The sequence below is a fragment of the Aulonocara stuartgranti genome (genome assembly GCF_965226115.1).
Source record: "Aulonocara stuartgranti genome assembly, chromosome: 2".
NCBI lineage: Eukaryota > Metazoa > Chordata > Actinopteri > Cichliformes > Cichlidae > Aulonocara > Aulonocara stuartgranti.
The window spans coordinates 32,612,569-32,627,007 of record NC_138940.1 but is presented as its reverse complement, the minus strand read 5'-3'; the positions used below and the strand labels follow the sequence as shown (position 1 = coordinate 32,627,007).

The 14,439-nt window shown below is 40.8% G+C and overlaps 1 protein-coding gene across 1 annotated transcript; it reads right to left on the bottom strand.

Moving 5' to 3' along the window:
* Window positions 1–1,457: 1,457 nt before the first annotated feature.
* On the bottom strand, window positions 1,458–7,369 carry rtn4rl2b (reticulon 4 receptor-like 2b). The gene is made up of 4 exons (XM_082549540.1): window positions 7,158–7,369; window positions 5,701–5,927; window positions 5,357–5,590; window positions 1,458–3,684 (listed from the first exon to the last, which is right to left on the bottom strand). Exons 1-4 carry the CDS (start codon window positions 7,204–7,206, stop codon window positions 2,839–2,841), a joined length of 1,356 nt encoding a protein of 451 aa, XP_082405666.1. The 5' UTR covers window positions 7,207–7,369; the 3' UTR covers window positions 1,458–2,838.
* Between the last annotated feature and the right edge of the window lie 7,070 nt (window positions 7,370–14,439).

The following is a 14,439-nucleotide window of genomic DNA, read 5'->3' as shown; positions in this document are numbered from 1 at the left end:
AGTAGTCAGTAATTGTTTATTTAGTGGAGAAAAAGATTCAAACAAACTTCTCAGTACTTTTAAGGTTCAGAGAAGCTATTCCCGCAGATCACTGGGAACCGCGGGGAATAGGTTATGTCCCTGGTGGGTAAAGTCAATTATAATAAAATGGTTTTCCTTTAGAGTCAGCAGGTGTCAATATCACAAAGTAAAGACGTATTAAGGCTACTTTTAAACAATTTTGAAACAATGAGAGAGATTCTTCACAAGTGGAAAACATCCAGTGTTCCCAGCAGAAAGATGGAACTAGCATAGTTTGTTTGTTTTAGGCTCAATAAACACATTCTAGAAAGATGCATAGTTTTATGTTAATATTATATTATTTGTACCATATTTGTAACATATGACTCATTTATTTGTTATCAAACGTCAGTTATTGGCTTACATTTTTATGTGTGAGGATCACAGGACTAACTTGACTTGTGCAGATTTTTCAGATATTCAGTATTTTTTTTGTGGTACCTTTTTTGTTATAAAAAAAGACAGTATTTGTTGTGTAAAATGCAATTCTTAAAAAACTGATTTTTGTCACTTTTCAGTGAATCTGAACTACAACCAGAAGCAACAATCACATATTTTAATATTAAAATAAAAACAAGGCAATCTGTGAAAGTTGTGAATAATTATTTACATGGAGGCCAACCACGAAGTGTGAAGTTGGAGGCAACTCAGCTAAACTTCTTTTTGTGTGCACATGTTGCTGTTTATGTACGTGCACGTGTCCTTGCACTAGCAAACAGATGCGTGAGTGTGTGCATCATCATCATCATTATCATTAGCATGGTGAGAGTATCTGTTGAGGGGGTGTGCTGATTCCGGGACACATCACATATTCATCCCTGGTGTGCTCCCCGTTCTGCCCTGAATCATACCTCAGCCCCTCCCTCCAAACCCCCGCACACACACGCACATCTCGAGAGCTTATTCATCCATCTCACTGTATATGTAATGCGACCTGATATAGCTGCCTTCTGCACATGTTGAGAAAAGTGACTGGCTTAACATAGCCAAGGCTGGATACCTTGAACACACACTGCGTCTACTACACACAGTTATACAGATAATAAATATCCCCTCCCTTCTATAAACAAATATCCTCACTTTTGCACGACTCCCTCATTTTACTGGATGGAATATTCCATGCAAAGCCCTTATTCAATAGGTTATCAATTTCAGACTTGCTGAAAGACTTGTTGCATTATATAACTGTATGTCTTATGCTTTGCTACTCAGGTTTCTGCTCTCTGCTTTCATCTGATTAAGTGTTCGTGTAAATTCATTATTGATTTTTTTGTTCTTTTGCATCATCCTTAGAGAGCACTTAGAGTGAGATTAGAGCAAAGACAAGAACAAAGAAAACTCCCACTCACTTCTGTGTAATTATTTCTTTATTTTTTTAATAAAGCAAAGCACTTCCATAACAGTTTTTTAATTTTTCATCAAAAAAAACAGACTCTAACGAATGTCACAGTATGTCTCATGTTCTGTTCTGAAACTCACAGTCATCATCGAGGTTTGGTTTCAGATTTAACATGTGGGGCCGACGTGGACTGTATGTCACAGTTAGGCTTCATTGGTCGTAAACAACACACATACACTTTTCCATAAACACATACTGGGGTTAGAAAGGTTCAGCTTATAAAGAGAAGAGATGGTTCAGAGTGTAAATGCTGCATGCAGTTTTAAAATACAGTTCTTGGTCATTTTTTGTGTGTATGAAGGATTTTTTTTTTCAGATTTCAGGTTAGAAAAAAAGCACATACAGACATGTAAAATAATAAAAAACAATATCAGGTATAAGTGTAATAAAATAGGACTTCTGGACTTCCACACAACATGCATACAGGAACTCACTTTTCTAAGATAGATGAAGATCCGTCTCTTCCAGACTTTTCTAGACTCTCTTATCTACATCACTTAAGTTTCACTCACACAACCACAACAGAAAATTGAAACCCACACACAAATCAGTTATAACTCCATGTCTGGGATATCGAAAACTTTTAGATTTATAAAGGGCAAAGTGATAATAGTGGAAATCAAGAGGTGCATATTTAATTTGCTTGCCATCCTTTTACAGTCTAAGCATCTCTTCTATCTTCACAAACAGCTGTTTACTACGATCAAAGTACAAATCCATCTAGTCTAAGATACAGTGTGCTGGATGCATATGTACAGTGATGGTGTGTGGTATGTACAGATGGTTTGCTGGCATCTCTGGGATCACACAAGGTTTTGAATCTGAAGGAGGGAGGTTAGTCACTCCTGGTTGCATTGAAGTGAACACCTCAAACTGCTTTACTTCTCTCCTCCTAGATCTCTCTTGTTAATCCACATCTTTATCCTACTTCTGGTAATGCCAAATAATCTTCCTTTAATAATGTTAGTGATAATTGGATGGTGAGTACTAGTTAATATAGAAAACAGCTGGATAGTTTTACAACGCCTGCGCTGTTTACAGCTGTGATAAAAAAAAAAAAGACATCTGGAGACCCCACCAGCTAACTTCGTAGTTTTCTGCCTTTGTGTTGTCACTGTCATTCAGCTCTGATGTCATCCTAAGCCTGTACTATGAAAGATCAGGTATTTCACGATCAATTGTGTCTGGCTCTACATCAGCTCAACTGACTTGGCACTTTTAAGCAGCTCCCTGCTGCCTTGCCTGTCTCCTGCTTCAGTGTAGCACCCCTTGCATGTTGAGGAGGCAACTGAAAGGACTCAAGATCCAGGTTTTTGTTAGTATTAGAAAGAGGAGAGGGAGAAATCAGAGAAAGAAACAGGTAGAAAGGAGAAAGGAGTTCAGCTGAAAAGGAAATGGAAGGAGAATAAGAGTATGGTGAGGGTGAGGAGGTGGAGTGGGCGTGGAGTGATGGCTAGGGAGGAGAATGAGGGGAAGGCTTGGTCGTCATAGCTTGGAGCACAGTCCAGCTCAACACAGCGGACAGAGGAATCTTCATTGCCATAGTTGGTCCAGTATTCTTCTTGGTCGAGTTTGGGGAGGGCTGCCTCATCAGCTGACAGTTCATACTTGGAGGGGAACTGAGGCTTGACCGCAGGGAAAGGGAATGACTTCACTGTTTCTGAGCTCTTCTGGTACAAGGACTTTGATTTGGATTCGGGTTTGTTCTTGGAGAACCACCAGCGGGTCTTGGTACTGAAGGTGGTTGTGGTGGATCCAGCCAGAGAGCCGGGGTCAGGAAGAGGGCAGAGAGCGAAATCCATTTCTCGGAGGAATCGGAGGTCCTGACCACGACGTGTAGATGGGGAAGTGCACACAAGGTCAGATGAGGAGATGCGGGCCTTGCGGAACCACTCCCAAAGGGGACGTGCCTCACAGCCACAGGACCAGGGGTTACCATTGAGGCGGAGGAACTGGATGTCTTGGACATCTTTCATGGTCTGTCCTGGTAGCTCAGCCAGGGAGTTGTTGAACAGGTAGAGGATGGTAAGACGGCCAAGGTCACGAAAGGCCTTGCGGTTGACCTGCCTGATGCGATTGTCATGCAGAAGGAGACGGTCCAGGTTGACCAGACCCCTGAACACATTTTCAGTGAGGGTACGGATACGGTTCCCATGCAGGAACAGATGGGTGAGGTTGACCAGATCAGAGAAAAGGTCATCATGCAGAAAATGGAGTTGATTTTCCTGCAGCAAAGTCAAAATGCAACATTTAGTGCTGGGAAAAAAGTGAAAAGTAAAACTATAGACTGCATATAAAAGATACACATAGTCTCCAATGCAGAAGTGACTTAAGCTTGCAATCTGTTTAGTTGTCAGAAGGGGGCGACTGCTGGTTTAATTCTCAGCTCATTAGACACTTTTGTGATGAGTTTGTGGTTTCAGTCACTAGTTTAATGTCTTACCATGCAAACCATGATGTTCACATTACAAATTATAATCCCACTAAGACTAAAATAAATGATGATGGATTGTATATATATATATAAAAAGGCTACTTCGTGATTGCAAGTTGCTGTCTTAAAAAACTTGAAACTAATGATTAACATCATAATGTTTACATCTATCTTTAATATACAGTCTATGAGAAAGACTAAAGAAGCTGGGTATGGTGGTTTTTGTTAAAGACTGCATACAACAGATTCAAGTCTTACAACAAAAGGTCAAAGCTGATTTTGAATCCTGAAATCTAGAAATGATTGGAAGCTCACAAAATGTGTGACACAAAAGCCGCCTTTAACGAATTACTGAACATCCAACATTTCTCTTTGAGTCAGCGATCAATATGAGCAGTAAAAATAAATAAATAAAAGAATATCTCACCTCCCTCTGATTGCAGTTATAATTTATGCACACGTGAGAAGTGATCTGTTTGAAAGTAGCTTTATAACACTGAGAAGTGACCTGCATTGTCTGAGTCACACTGAATGTGGGATGTGTTCTCTTTAATTCCCTCAGAAGGCTTCTTGGCAGGCAGTTATTGTCTGATTGGAAGAGAGTTTAAATTCAGGAACAGATGAGATCTCACTGTTAGCTGCCAAAAGCTGACAGCAACCAAAAAAAAAATGCACATGGCATCTCTGCAAGCTAATTTTCAATGCATTAAAATCAAATCACTGCCTGTTATATTATATCTCTACTTTAAAAAAAAACAAACTATTTGGATCTATTGTACTGGTTTTGAAGTGATTTAAAAAGATGACTTTAGGTTTTCTTTTTCACTTATTTTAAATAAAATTAACTTAAGGATGAATATGAAGTGTTGTAGTAATTTTCCTGCCTTCTACAAGTGGTGATTGTATCACCATCCTTGCCATCTATATGTGTATTTTAAGTTTGGATTGATATTACTTCCTCTGACTTGTAGATACACTTGCTGAAAGTAAATGTGTGGACATGTGTTTTGTTTTTTCTTTTACAATTTATATTATTAGAAGATCTGTCAACTACCCACTTAGCTTACATTGATCATTATCTGCATTGAGTTTATAGTAATTAAATAAATCTATTGTCATATTGTAAATCTATCCTTATACGATAGTTTCAGTGTTTTTTAACTGCTCAATGGTTCTAATTTTCTTTGTAGATATACATTTCTGCATCTTTTTATTTTTACAACTTATTTTTGTTTGCATATAAATGCCTGTGGTGTGTGCAACTCACGCTTCAACACGTGCAATATGAAAGCATCAACGTGCGTGTGGGTGTGCAGCCTGTGCAAGCTTTAAATCAATTCTACAACACAACTAAACGTAGTAATTTTGCATACCCTTGATCATACCCATGTATTACTATCCAACATCTTACTGTGAACGTACTGGTCATCTTTTAGGTGTGTGTGTGTGAATGTTGTCTTTACCTGCAGATAGAGAAATTGCAGGCTGTACAGCTTGTGGAAGAGATCATGGGGGAGAGTGGCCAGCTTGCAACGATGCATATGCAGGCTCTGCAGCTTCTCCAAGCCCCTGAAGGCTCCACCTTCCAAGTGGCGCAGTGAAGGGTTGTCACCCAGATCCAGCTCTTCCAGTACCCTGAGGTTACTAAAGGCTCCGGCCTCAATCCATGTGATGTTGTTGCCATATAGCCAAAGCACCTGCAGAGGAATTCAACAGGACAGCAAAGAAAAATAAGAATAATGGCATGAGAGAGGAAAAATACATTTCTGCACATAATTTCTATAAATAGTGTTGTCACTCTGCTCACTTGTGTCTCAAAGCCAAAAGAGTCTGCGCGAAGCTCTGTGATGCGGTTGTTCTGGAGGAAAACACGTTGTGAGTTGTAGGGCACACCGGCCGGCACTATGGTGAGGTTCTGGGACTGGCAGCTGACCGTCATGGGCGTAGGGTAACACACACACAGCTTGGGGCATGCTGTGACCCCACCCGGCTTCACTACCACCAGCCACAGAATCAGCCATAGGGTTAGTCCACCTGGAAAGAGAAGAAAAAGGCAATGTTAGCATGAGAAAGCTGCAGGAGTAGCAGCTTGGAAAAACGTGCACATTGTGTGTGAGAAAGAGTGACTGGCAAAGAAAAAGAGATTGGATTCAGCTTTAGGTACCATTTCTTTTTCTTTTTGTCTGTCTGTCAAAACTTTTGTTTTGTTGTTAGTGATTCCTTTTAACATCGCTGTGCTCTTACCCGTGACCTGTTGATGGATTCAGAACCTTAGGTTTCATATATAATTCAGCAGCTTACATTACAAAAATCAATCACCCATTCATATCCACCTTATCACTTTACCTAAGTAGCAGTGGATTTTGTGACATGGTTACATAACCGTGGATTTCAGCAGTTTAGACTATAAATTAGCCACAAATCAAGAATCAAAATATATTTAAGAGGCAGAAACGAGAAGCATATTGCCTCCCTGTTACATTTACCCCGTTTTCTACTTCTCAGGCTGTTTCAACCAAAAGGATGTTTCCGCTGAAAGGTTGTCTACGCGGAGGGCACGCGTAAAACTAGTAACCAAACCCGGATCAGTTTCGGTTCTTATGATTAATTTAGCAGCTTCTTGGCATCGCTCAGATTACGGTGCACAAAAAAGTGGGCAAGGCGGGAAAAGTACATGCGTTAAATATTAACGAGGTTCCTTTTCATCTATTGTGCGCAAGATTTTCCAGCGTCTCACCCCTGACCTCTTAACAAGTTGGACTATTAGCCGCGCTGGACGCTGAGAGACAGCTGGAACCAGAGCTCTGGAGTCAAATAGGGCATATGTCTTTCATATTTACACTAACGTTAAAGTAACAAATTGTGCGCGCAAAACTCATGCTTTTATCTCTCCATGCGTAAAACAGTATGGAGAGCAGAGGAAAAAGCTTTGACCAAGTAACTTTTTAAGCAGATCACAAAATCTGTACCCCAGAGTGAGCATCCCTGACACGTTTCTTTAACTCTCATAATATGTAGCTGACATATACAGTTTATATTCACAGTAAAATGATTAGAAAACAGTCAGACTGACTGCGCGTAAATCGAAGTCTACACTTTGTTTTTCTGTCTAACAAAGGCTGCTTAAACCCAAAATGACACGACAATATTCCCTGAAAACACTAAAAAAACTGAAACGTGTTCAAAGGTAAGTAAAAAGGTGTCAGCTATAAGCACATGAATGCACCTGTAGAATCTGCAGATGCAAAATGGTGAGGAACTTACCCTTGTAGTTGCGGGCGCTGGAGCCCCTCACGGTGCGACGAGTTTCCATCTCGAACCAAAGCCGAAAGCGAGTTAGCCTGCACGGCGTGGAAGTGCCTGCTTGATGCTATCTCTGCTGAGATTCAGCTCTGGTGACCGAGTCACTGCTGCTTCAGGCAGTGACGTACCGGAGTCCCGAGGAGCTTTTTATCCCCGTGGCCGGTCTTCGCCCACTGCCGTGGGTAGCGGAGGATCCTCTACGTCAGCCTGGGAGGAGGAGTTACCGGAGGAAGCGACTAGAAAGGCAATGGCAAAGCTTGCCACTGTCATCTTGGCGGCAGACCTCCACTGGCTGTCAAAAGAAAAATAATATAATTCAACATTAATCATTTATTATGCTGTGATAATGAAACACAACATAAACTAGAAATTTTATAATTTGTTTTTATAATTCGTTACATTTTCTTTCTGAGCATGTATTAAATATTCTAACCATTCCCCAACGTTTAATACAAATATCCAGTATTTAGTTTAACTATTGCAATAATTTCTTTGTTCATCGTTTAAGACAACTCGCAGTGTGGGAGGATTGGAGGTGGATGGAGGTGACAAAAAACTAATAACTGGGAAAAAAGTAAGAATTATTGCTGCATGACTACTGCACATTAAACGAATTTGTGTGTAGCCTCGTGGCACATGTACTCTGGGGAGGTGGAGGTGGGAAAACTCATCTGGCCTTAAAGTCAAGTTATCGTTTCTCTTCTTCGGTGTAGGCCAGGCTAGAAAGAAGCCGATAGACGCCTACAGTTCAGAATAACAGATGAACATGAAAGGGAAACCCAGCGGTGGAGCGAAATCATCTACCACAGCATATGACCTGGTTATATTAGTGTGTGTGAAAGGGAGAGATAACACCACTGACATATCGTAGTAGTACAACACCTGCACATCAGGCTGCATTTATTCACACCAATCCTCTTTGCAAATGTCACATTTACCAAAGCAATGCATTATTAATCCTCCAGTGGACTGATGAAATGTGGATTTTCTTTGCGCTGTGGATGTGAATAAAGATGATGGGATGACTACCAGTAACAATGACACAGGGACACAGAGTACCCATTTGACTGAATAGGTCCCATAAGTCGCATCCTTGAGCCAATTTGGCTGCAGAACAAATGATTTGCTAGAAAAGGCGCGAAGCAGCGCGCACGGGCGGGACGTGGGATGGATGACAGGGGACATGGAGCTTTGTTTTGTTTTTTTCCATGTGAAATTAACTGTGTCAGGGCAGGGGTGGGCAGAGTTTACTCACAAGTGAGTCCTTCCTTCGTGGCACGGGTCAAGCCCAGGTCCAGCATGATGCGCATCATCTGTTCCCCAGTGAACACACGCTCACCAAAACCTGCTCCTTGAAGGTCATTTGTAACTCCAAGCTGTGAGCGAAGCGCAGGCAATAAAAACCGTCTGGAGTCACACGATTTCTTGGCGTCGGTATAGTGATTGGGGGAGGCAATTCAACAAGGAGGCATTAGTGGCCTCAGCGGGGGTCTGTGGAATAGATAAGGTCGCGTGTGTGTGTGCACATGTAATGCACACAGGGTATTCTTGGCCTCAGGGTGAGTGGGGGAGGCAGCCAGCTCACCAACAAGTGTCCACCTTCAAGTGTGTGTCTGCCCACCTGCATGTGGGCGGCTCTTGGTGCCCCTTCTACAATAATGATCTAGTATCCATGCAGACTGAGACAATTTATGATTCATTCTTGTGTGTGTGTGTTTACATCGGCGCTTACCTGAGACTTACCTGAGTATGTGTGTGTGAGATGCCAAAGCTATGGCCCATCTAATCAGAACAAAATATTAAAGTGGATAAACGTATGCAAGGACATACACACAGGCACACATCTATCTCCATTCCCAGATACATTCTCTCACTTGCCTGCTGTGTCAAAGTGAATCACTGGAACGCTGGCATTTGAACTGGTGTAAACACAGCATGTTCAAAGGATCTGTCCTGATCCTAAAAAAAGTGTTGGTGACTCTGTCCATAACCCCCACTCACACATACAAACATACACACACAGCTGAAGACCTTGTGTGAGGACTGAGTGCGGATCTCTGCCCACAGGGTGGAAATTCAAGGAGAAAACTCCAGAAACTTTGCTTTCATGGCTTCGCTCTCTCAAAGTTTGTCTCATTTACGTCAGGCTCCTTGTATTTCTTGACCTCTTGGTATGGGGGAGGTTAAGCTTATCATTAAAGGCATCTGAGGACCTAAACCCTGTGAGGTATTGCAAAAAGTCATTTGAATTGATCAGCACAGCTAGTCCAAGAATCGTTTTCAAATCTCTGCCTTTTAATGCACTGTGAACTTGAAAGAAATGTATGAATCAGACAAAATGTGGGTGTCTTTTGGGACAGAAAAGGTCTGACAAGACTTAGCTAACAAGACAATGAATCATTTGATATTTTGTTTCAGTGTCAGTGGAGAAGCTTCAGCGTGTAAAGTTCATGTTTAGTTGTGTAATTAACGATGTATCTGAAACCAAATTCACTGCAAAACTGGGAGATGCAAAATAAGAGAAATCTAAAGTGTAGTTGTGTAACGTGTGCTTTAGTCACTGATAACTGAAGTGGAAAGTGGCCCTCTTTAGGACTAAAAGTATGTGGACATGGAACAGGCCAAAATCATGACTTCATCTCATACAAACATAAGTAATTACTTTTACTTTTATTACTCTGGTTTAAAAACCTCTGTTTAAGCCTTTGCAGAAAATCTTAAGGAATTTGTTTTCATTCAGCTTCACAAAGCTGTTAGGTGATAACTTCTCACCCTCACTCTTTTAGTTCCAAAAGCATGAGGTTTAGGCCACAATGATTATGTTTAAAACAAGACAGACACAAACTGTGGCACGCAATAGGCCTCTTCTGTAGGAGATCAGGTGAATAACTTGGTTATCAAAAACTATCACCTTTCTTCACCTTGAGAAGCTCTTGGAATGCTTTTGTAATATGCACTCAGACATGCTTTTGCACTCTAAAGCTCTGTCAGATCAATTCTACATCAACTGGCTGAATCTGAGTACATCCCTTTATACGTCACAATTCATCCTGCTACATGTACCAGCAGTCACTTTTTGAGATATTTGTTAGCCAAGTCCAGTCTGGCCCTCTTATTCTTGAGTGTAACCAGTGGTTTGCACCTTTTTGTAGACCACCTGTATTTACATTCATGTGGGAGTCTCTTCATTGCAGACTCTGATAATGATACACCTTCTTCTACTAGACTGCTCTCTATGTTGTGAAGTTGATTTTTTTCAAGCAAGGAAATACATTTGTGCATCTGCACTTTAGTTCTCTTCTGTGGCCTTTCAGAACTTTGGATCTTAGTGAGATGACCAGCGAGTGATCTTGTCTTTATTTATTGAACAAGATTGTTGAGTAGACCACTCCTGTCTCTGGCAGGTTTGTAATGATTGCCTGCCTCACTTGCACTGATATCTCTTGGTTTTTGTTTATCTTTTGCAGTTTTATTTGATAGTTTAGTTTTTGTTCATCATTCATTTTGGGAGACAAAATCCTTTGGCCCATGGTGTGGCTGGACCCAGACTCCTTCCATCTTTTTGTTCCTTTTTTGCAGGAAAAGGAACAAGAGTTTCTAACAAGAAATGATTCTTAGTGGCAAACTGAAACTGGGGTGTGTTTTTTTTTTTGTTGGGGTCACTGAGATTAGTTGAGCCTTTGCTTGTTCCTAGTTGCGACCTACTAAAAATTGAAGTCAAACACTTTCAAATCACACCTCGAGTGTTTGATTTAAATGCCTTTGTAGTTTTGTACAGAGGCATACTGTTCATGGAAATACATATTCTGCACAATATATAATGCATGTAATGAAAACGCATACAATTCAAGTGATCAGCAACTTCAGATTAAATATACATTAAATAGAACCATTATACTCATTTCTATCTCAACATTTTTATCCTTGGATGGCAGTAAGCATGATTTAAACCTCATAACAAAACTAATTGATCTCATGCTCAGTCTTTTTGAAGCTCTTCAATTCAACAACTGTCTTGAAACAAGTCTTTTTAAGCTCCTCTTCCTGTAAGCCAATCTTTCTGTAGACTGAATGCCTCTCACAAACAAAAGATTTGAACAGCAGGTGGGTGGGGCTGTTGTGCTCACTGCCAGCGCTGTACGCCTGATATGACCATATTAAGGACATCTGCTGTCAGTGACATCACAAGAGAGACAGGACAACCTATGAGGGGAAAGTGAGGCTCGGATCTCCTTTTTCTGTGAAAACTGTGCTGTCGTCATCAACATATGTGGTAAAAATAATTTATGCCCCATATGGGTTTGCTTACTTTTGTCCAACTTGTTAATATTGTAGTTTGTTACTTGCTTCATTGTTGAATCTCTTTTTCTGAGGTCATCATTTTACCAAATGTGTTGATCATTATAATTAAAATCAATGGAACTGGCTGAATTTCAGACAATTTTTGAATAATTTCATTTTTGATAGAATTTCTAATCTCACATTGACCCTCTGAACTAAGTGGCATATACAAATATTCTATACAAATCTCACAGTCGCATGTATTTATACATTTGACAGATCAATTGAGCACCAAATGGAATGTCAGATTGGACTGGTGTGTCAAAATATAATAATAATGGATTGGATTTATATAGCGCTTTTCAAGGCACCCAAAGCGCAATTCCATTATTCATTTACTCTCACATTCATACACTACAGTTGTACCCACAGCTGCTCTGGGGCAGACTGACAGAAGTGAGGCTGCCATATCGCGCCATCGGCCCCTCTGGCTAACACCAGTAGGCGGTAGGGTAAAGTGTCTTGCCCAAGGATGCAACAACCAGGAAAGAGAGCCCAGGGATCAAACCGGCAACCTTCCAGTTACAGATGCGCTTCCCAACCTCCTGCACCACGGTCAAGTCACTCACTTAAGGTTTAAACTCAGAAGAACAAACCAAACACACCTCAGCTGCTGCCCCTGGGAGTGAAAAGAGTGAGCTGAACGTGAGTGCAGTCCTTATATAATGTGTTCCAAGTGAGTTCAATTAAGGGACAAACTCCAGAGTCAACGAGTGTGAGAAAGTAAAAAAGGAAACAAGGTAAGTCACAAGGTAAAACTAAAATTAGAGAACAATCGTCTGTCACAATAAGATGCCACACATGACACACAAAATTAGTTTGTCCACTACAAGACAGAGGTGCACACCAGAGGCCTAAACAACAGGAGGTGTATCACTCCTCCTGGTTTCCACCTCGAGACAGTGTTTACGTTGCCTTTGGTGGCTTTTTGGCAGGTACTGTGACATTCACTGGTACCCTCACTGGCACACAAAACAAAACAACTGAAAATGCCCTTTTTATTGTTTCTTCCTGCACTAAACATGTCAACAGTATTCAAAAAAGATCATCATGTATATAGATTTTTTAATCATATATATATATTAGTGGTCTATCAATAAAATTAAAAAACAAAATAAAAGACTCAGCCTGGCTGCAGCTTGTTCCTATGTCATCCTACATCAGTCATTCAGTATATTCACTTTTAGAATTTATATTCAGTGTTAATTGTAGCCAGGCTCAAAGTGTTAATGCTAGCTTATTTTTAGTAAACAGCATTGTGATAAGCAAAACTAGGGTGGCATGAGATCATTATATGATGGCACTTGCCACCCCATGCTATCCCTGTAGATCCGCCCCTGGCCACAAGAGCCTCAATACTTTTAGTACAGCACTTAAATAAATGTACTTTCCATCCATAAAGAGTATATAAACAGAGGCATCCATCATTTTTTGGCCATGTCTGATGTCCCATTAAGAGACCAGGGACCTCACAGCCTTGAACAGTTTGTTTAGTGCTGCAACTCTAAGCTCAGAGTAGATGATGGAGCCTGATGAGACACTTATTCATTCAGTTTCAGGCATAAACTGTTTTCCTATTAGCTGCCATAGCAGATGGGAGACAGCAGATAAAGGCTGACAATGTGAGGCCTTAACATGTTTTTCTCTTGTTGGACCAATCACAGAGAGCGACACAATTTAGTTGGCACAGCTTGAGGTCGCCTATTAAATCTGTGTGTTCATATAAGACATCCTCTGTCTCGAGAACATATTCATATTGATTAGTGCACACAATTCACCTCATTAACAGACAACCTTATTTTTTATCTTCCACTCCTCCCGCTCTCGCTCCTATTTCTGTCACTCATTTATGCAAGTCTGTATTTTTAATTTGGCGAGATGCTGAGGTTGTGATCATCAATGACGCAGATGCATGGATGCAAGGGAAGAACCTGTCACCATGTGCATACACACTGCGACACACACACACACACACACACACTTGATGTGAAAGACTTTGTTCAGTAGCATCAAGTTTTATTTTTAATTTCAGGGCACAGCAGGTGTGGGGGAGTGTCCCTGTTATTTCAGGTGCCAGAGATTTTCCCCAAGTATTCTTCCCCATCTGAAATCTCAGCACTTCCCACAAAAACATGGCAACTGCCACCCGGATTGCCAACAGTATGAGTATGACTGGAGAAGTCATGCTGTCCTCCAAGGCTGCCGTGAATCCTGCAGGTGTGAAGTGATATCAGATCTGTTTTCAACAGATTGAGCACAACACTTCTCTGACATTAACAAACTCTGGTTTGTTTCATGCAAACATGCACCACCTTCTTCTAAAGATGGCAACTACATTGCTCACTCTGCCGTTTGACCTCTGACAGTATCCTCGGGGCTTCAGGATGTGTGCTGGCAGCAGGTAATGCATGGTCTACCCTTACAGGTCTGATGAGCTCACTATTTGTAATTCTATTTTATGCTGTTCTGTCACATATTGTGCTGGTCACATATTTTGAGCACGTCCCAAATTTCTGGATGCATCTCATCCAAACAGAGGCCGTTTGAAACCAAGGATTCATAAAAGTTCTTACACACAAACTGGTTCACACCTGTTAGCTTTGATGTTTTAAATTAGCAGAATAGGCAGCTTTTATTTAATCCCAAACTGGGAAATTCACTTGTTACATACAGCAGCACATGGACAGGAAGAAAAAGTGAATTAGATTTAAAAATAAAAATGGAAAAAATAAATGAAAACTGTGCACAAAAAGCCAAAATCCTATACTATGTACAAATGGTTACTATATACTGTAAGAATCTGTCTCATTTCATGTTAAAACCCTTCACTTGTCTTCTGTTTGGACTAACAGCATTCTTTCCAGGTGTGTAGTCTTGAGATTGATTTCCTAATGTTAGTCTT